Source organism: Arachis duranensis, chromosome 8 (genome assembly GCF_000817695.3).
Source record: "Arachis duranensis cultivar V14167 chromosome 8, aradu.V14167.gnm2.J7QH, whole genome shotgun sequence".
Lineage (NCBI taxonomy): Eukaryota > Viridiplantae > Streptophyta > Magnoliopsida > Fabales > Fabaceae > Arachis > Arachis duranensis.
Window position 1 is genome coordinate 10,608,783 of NC_029779.3, and position 7,054 is coordinate 10,615,836.

General features: G+C 27.2%; 1 protein-coding gene across 1 annotated transcript in view; it reads left to right on the plus strand.

The window, feature by feature from the left end:
• Positions 1-257, plus strand: part of LOC107460726 (aspartic proteinase Asp1) — a 3,713-nt gene extending 3,456 nt beyond the window's left edge. The window contains exon 8 of the mRNA XM_016079115.3: positions 8-257. Within this exon, the coding sequence (XP_015934601.1) occupies positions 8-147 (140 nt within the window). The 3' untranslated portion in view covers positions 148-257. The remainder of the gene's footprint in view (positions 1-7) is intronic.
• The last annotated feature ends 6,797 nt before the right edge of the window (positions 258-7,054 follow it).

Consider the following 7,054-nt stretch of genomic DNA (forward strand, 5'->3'; position numbering starts at 1 on the left):
CCCATAGACGTCTCTTTTCAAGATAAGCTAGTGGTTTATGACAACGAGAAGATGCAGATTGGATGGGTTCCTGACAATTGTGCTACGTCTCCATTTACAAATGCCAAATCATTACGAGTTCATCACAGAGGAAATATTTTGTCCTAATAATTCTCATGCATGTAATTAACTTATGATATGAGAATAATATTAGTAATAATGATGATGAGTTATTGGACGCAGAATCTTTGAATTTTTATTTATTTATTTTTGCGATATCATACGCATATTAAGTTATTATTATTTATTAACCAAGAATACAAGTTAATCACGGATCCTTATAAAGCATCAAGTGTTAGTTGTAGCTCAATATTTCATTCATTAGTAAAGTATCGACTTTCTTCTTAACTTTTGGGTAAATTTTAAAATTGTCTAAATTATTCTATTTAAGTCTTTAACATTTTAAAATTAATTCAATATTATTTTGTCGTTAAAAATTAATAGAAATATAAAATTGAGACGATTTTAAAACGTTAGAGACTTAAATAGGACGAACATATATGTTGGAGATAAAAATAATATATAAAAATAAATTTTAATTTTATCTTTTAATAGTATTAATTTTTTACAATATATAATTATTCAATTATTTTTTAATCACATCCAAAGACCAACTCACGTGGAGACATTTGCCCCCGTTGAATTATAGAAAAAAAATAATAAATATACATAGAAATATATAATGCCCATTATCTTATTAAATTTGTCTCATGCTTAAATTTTTTATTTATGATGTATGATACAAATTTATGTTCTTAAATATCAATACAATGAAAAAAACTATATATAAATTTAATCTATTGAAACTATAATAATAATATCGATATCAATAATAATAAAAATTCAATTANTATATTATTTATTTATTTTCATTATTTTTTTAATTTAGTTTTGACTTTTTTTTGTCAAACAAACATCTATTATAAATATAATAGGTTTTAACTTTACAATTAAATAAAAAAAATTCTTAAATAATATTTAATAAAAAAATAGAGAAACATTATATGTGTGTGTGATAAACTCCGATTTCGTGGTTTATTTTGTGTTTAATTTGGGAGATTTTATCATCTTTTTTCACATTTATTCAATAAAATAATATGGTTTTGTAATTCTCCTTTGAATTGTGCTTAAGTGTAAAAACATGATTTTCAAGCCCTTAAATTGGTGATTTTAACTCACTTTAATTTCATTCGATGCCTTGATGTGTTTGTTGAGTGATTTCAGGTTCATAAGGGAAGTATTGGATGGAAGAAATGAGGAGAAAAGCATGCAAAGTGGAGAATGCATGAGGAAACAAGAATTGGGAATGCATCAATGGGGCGCACGCGTACAAGGCGCGCACGCGCAAAAGTAATCTCGCATAGAGACGCGCACGCGTCATGACGCGTCCGCGCGGATGATGAAATAGCCAATCGACGCGCACGCGCACATGGCGCGCACGCGCCGATACTCGCACGTGACTCACTTAAGGGCAAACGCTGGGGGCGATTTCTGAGCAGCCCAGGCCCAATTCCAACTTATTTCTGAGTGTATTTCATGCAGATTGAAGCCCAAGCAAAGGGGGGAACAATTGTTTGTAGCATGAGCATCATGTAGTGTAGTTTCTAGAGAGAGAAGCTTCCTCTTCTCTCTAGAATTAGGGTTCTTAGGCCAAATTTCATCTTAGATCTAAGCTCAATTTTTGTTTCCATCTTATTTCCTTTACAATTTCTTGCTTCTACTCCTTTATTGTTCTTAGTTCTCTTGTCAATTTTACTTTCATGTCCCTTTTATGTTTATGAATGCTCATGTTAGATTTGGATCTCTTTTAATGCAATTTGATGTTTGATGTTCATTTAATTGTTAGTTTGAGTTGTTATTATTGTTTCTTTGCAATTGGTAGTTGGTAGATTTTATTATTCTTGCACATTTACCATGCTTTCCTTTTATACCCACCAAGTGTTTGACAAAATACTTGGTTGAACTTTAGAGTAGAATTTTATGCTCTTGGTTTGGGAAGGTAACTTAGGAACTCTTGAGTTGCTAATGTCAAAGTGATTGATGATTGGGAGCTATTGACCTTAGATCTCACTAATTGAATTGGGGGAGAACTAGGACTTATGGACTTGGATTGACATAGCTCATTTGACTCTCCTTTATTAGTTAGAGGATGACTTAATGGGGTTGATCCTTGTCAATTATCATGTTGTGGTTAGTGATAAGGATAGAGATCCTTGTCCATCAACCCTTGCCAAAGCCTTTTTGTTATTTGAATTTCCTTATCATTTACTTTTCATGTCTCTTATTCCAAAAATTCTAAAATATTCCTTCATAGCCAATAATTGACCACTTCATTGCAATCCTCGTGAGACGATTCGGAGTCTAAATACTCCGCTTAATTCTTATTTGGGATTTGTTCTTTGTGACAAACAAAATTTTTGTATGAAAGAATTATTAATTGGTTTGAAAATTATACTTTATAACGAGACTCTATTAGATAAATTCTAAACCGTCAAAATTCGATCATCATATAATTATATGTAACTATTAAATTTGAATTTTTTTTGTTAATCTCTCTCACACAACTATAAAAACTTAAAAAAAATTAAATTGGTCCATTCAAATTATATTTCTAATAATTTTTTTAGTTATTGAGCTATAATTTTTTTTGTATTATATAAAAAATTAATAAAATATGATTTGATGGATGAATATCTAATAAAGTTCTAGTATTAATAATAACTATATTAAAATATTTTTAAATTAACATAGCATGTTAATTAAGTTATTGGAAACGTGATTAATATATTTTGAATTTTAAATATTTATTTTTAATTATATTTTATATTATTTTTGTCCCCCTATTAAATATTTTTGAGTCCATTATTGATCACATCTAAGTAAATTAGACTTAATCATATTAATTTTATTCTAAATAAATTTATTTTTTTTATAACTTTATTCTTAAAAATTTTTACTCATTATAAAATATTTGTATAATGACTAGTACATAAATTTCTTGAGAAAAAAATGATACACATGTATAATAAAGTAATGTGATTCTAGTCATTTTACAAATATTTCATGATGAATAAAAATCTTTAAGAGTAAAATTATAAAAAAAATTATTTATGATCAAAGTAATGTGATTAAGTGTAATTTACTTAAATGTGATTAAAAAATAATTGAATAAATATGTACCGTAAAAGATTGATATTAGTGAAGGATAAAATTAAAATTTATTTTTTGTATCATTTTTGTCCCCAACATTTTCGTCCTATTTAAGTCCCTAACGTTTTAAAATTATCTCAATTTTGTCCTGCCGTCAATTCCGTTAACAGATTCTTAACGGCTGGACAACATTGAGTCGCAATTTGAAAATGTTAGGAACTTAAATAGGACGATTCATACGTTAGGGACAACTTTAAAACTTATCCTAAACTTTGAAGACAAAAACAATACTTTATTCTTCGTACATTTATCTTTATGAAACGAATAATTATCACTAATCCACTCAAAAATCAAAATTCTTTATTTTATGTATTATTATTTGAGCATTACAAAAATTTCAGTTGTTTAACAATTTGATTACCTTTATTATAATTTTAAAGTATGAATGTATGATATATTCTCCCATGCATTATACCCAATATTAACAGCCTAACACCATATCGTTACCTAAGTCAGCATTATTCATCTTGGAGAGATCCTGCTTAAGGGAGTCATTAATTATTTGATGGTAGTATCCATGAAGCATTAAAATATCTAGACCCATAAAATTAAATAGCGTCATGATGCAGGTTAGTTGATGACTATTGAGAATAAGAATCATTGTTTGGCACCTCGGTTTTGAATTTTTGATTAATTACTTGATGAATCTCTTAATAACACATATTAAATTGATATTTCTACACATGAAAGAATAGATACTATGAACTTTGTTAAGGCTTTTGAGTTACAAAATTAAATAATATGTAAGGAAAAGTATATAGAATCAAAATGTTACCGGCAAAAAACTAAACAAAACCATATTAATTTATATTAATAATTAATTTTAAATTTTTTAAATTTAAAATTTAAAAAATTTAAAATTAATTAAGTAAACATTATTAAAACCTATAAAAACCTTCTTCTTCTCTCTCACATTAACCTACCCACCTCCAACAATCACACCTCTCTCTCTCTCTCTCTCTAAAATTTAAAAAATTTAAAATTAATTAAGTAAACATTATTAAAACCGTAAACATAATTAAAACCTATAAAAGCCTTTCTTCTTCTCTCACACATTAACCTACCCACCTCCAACAATCACACACACCTCTCTCTCTCTCCAATACTGTTGGAAGCTCTTTGCGACTTCCATGCTCTTTGCGACGCTCTCAATAAACGCATCCAAGACAACTGCTTCAACACGAGGAAGAGGTAGATGCCGAGGTCAACGCCGGCAAGTTTGGCGGCGGCGGAGAGGTCAGCGAGGACGTCTCCAGTGCCGGCCTTCCAGGGAGAGGAGCGGGCGGAAATCTCTGTGGCTGTGGCAACTGTGAGGGCTGCTGGAGCCACTCTCGAGGTTATTAACCGAATTAGTTTGTTTGAATTGTTTGTGGAAGAGGATATCTTAGTGTTATTTTTGCATTATTGGGAAATTAAATTCGTCTTTGTGCATCTCGAAGTAGTGATTATGATTGCCGATGAACCCCTACTATCTCCAAAAAATTGAATTTGTTTCTTACAGGTTAGGGACAATATGCGCTTCATTGAAGCAGTTTTGAGGAAACCGAATAAACACATTGTTGCACTGGCAGATGCTTATTTCTTTCCACCTAGCGTTTGGGAGGGGCAATATGGAAAGTGGCGGAGCCACTGAATAACAACAACAACAACATGGGAGTAATAGTCCATCTTCAAAAAATATTCATTTAATATGAAAAAAATATCCTAATACTTAACAAAAGAAACATTTAATTATATTTTAGTAAAAATAATTAAATATCTATAAAATTTTTCAAAAATATATGAAATTCTTAAAGAAATAGAGACATTTACATTTGCAATACAAAAAAATTCGAAAAATATATAAAAGAACATCCATTTAGTATGAAAAAGAAACATTTTGATACTTAGCAGAAGAAACATCCATATATATTAACTCGTAGAGATTTTGAATTCACCCAAAAGTATTTGGCTGATTTTTGGCTAATACCTTTTGGTTTTCTAGCATTACTCAATATGTAATTATTATTTGAGAAGTGTTAATTTGGAACTGAAAAAGAAGATGAATATTCTGGTAAAATGAGGTTTATTTAATGTCTAACTATTTGTGTTTATAAAATAGTGTCTTATCTTAATAATTCACACTTCACAATATTATTAAATCGTTGTAAAATAAATAAAAATAAAATGAAGAAATTGATCATTTTTGTACTATTAAATATTCGAATTGGTAACAATTAAATTTAGTTTTACATAATTAATAAATCAATAAAATTAAATACATTAGAGAGATAATTTTAATATTGAAAAGATTCAACGTATGACCTATAAAAAGTTATAATAAATTAATGTATAAAAAACAAAAATAATAAAATTCATAATAAAAAATTAAAAAAAAAGTTTAAATAAATAAGAACAAAATAAAAAAAATAGAAAAGATAAACTACAATAACATTTATCCTGGTTTATAGTTTATCAAAGAACCAAAAAGTGAAAATAATGCATCATAGGAAACAAAATAAATAAAAAGTGCTGAAAAAATTATACAATGAAATACTGGTAAAAAGATGAGATTTTTTTAAGTATATATAACATTTTATAATAATAAAATAAAAATAAAAGGAGTGAAATTTTATATTTTTATGTTAAAAATAAAATTTAATATTTTATTCTAATTAAATTAAATAATTAATTAGTTATAATTAATACATTTAAATAAATAAAATAAATTAAATAAAATATTTAAAAAAATTTATCAAATTAATTAGTTAATATAAAATAATTAGTATAATTGATTTGATTTATTCAGTTTATTATAATTAATTAAATTCAATAAATTTAAATAAATAAATAAATAAATATTTTATGAAGTATGCCACATCAATTTCATATATAAGTATGAAAATTTGATTTTAATATAATATAATAGATAATAAATTAAAGAATAAATTATATTTTTTCTTTCTAATATTTTTGAAAAATTTTAAAAATATCATTAATGTTTAATTTAATTTAATTTTATTCTTAATATTTAACATACACTTCAATTTTACTCTTTATATTATTTTTTTGTTAATACAAAACTTTTTTGTTCAATTATACCCTTATTACATATTCATTATCACATCATATCATCTTCTTTTATCTCTCCTCATTTCATCAATGCCTCTCCACTTCCATCATCACCATTAACATTCTCTCTCTATATCTTTCTAACTCCACTGTCGCTCACTCTACCTCCGACACCCCACTTTTATAATTAATATTATTTTTGCATCCTCCAATCTTCATCACCGTACCTTTTTTCACTCTATCGTTGTTGTCAATAAATGGCACCGTATTACAATTTTGTGGCTGAACAATTAGTAGGATGATAAATTTACTGGGACAATTGATGTGGTTGACATTATAATTTTACTGACAAATTTGTGGCTTCACGAAAACAAGTTTAGTGGGTCGATTCTAGAGAATATTTGAGACTTGAATTCATTAAAGGATATTAATCTCATCAGAAACCAACTAGTTGGACTTATACCTAATATGAAATTGGATACTTTTGAATTGATAATGACTTATTTATACCCTTACTCAAAAATATAAAACCAGACTCAATGAGAATAAAAGTCCATCCAAAAAAGGTGATCTCATTTACTTATCCGATTTCATAAAGGTCTAGCATGACAAGAGTGATTCAACCCTACTTATATGAATAAGTAACCACCTCTTGGAATATCTCCTTCTATCTCTCTACTTTATCTAGAAGGGAGATCTCAGCAAATTCTTAAGATAAAAGAAACGGTCATTAATTATCAAAGGTGAAATTATT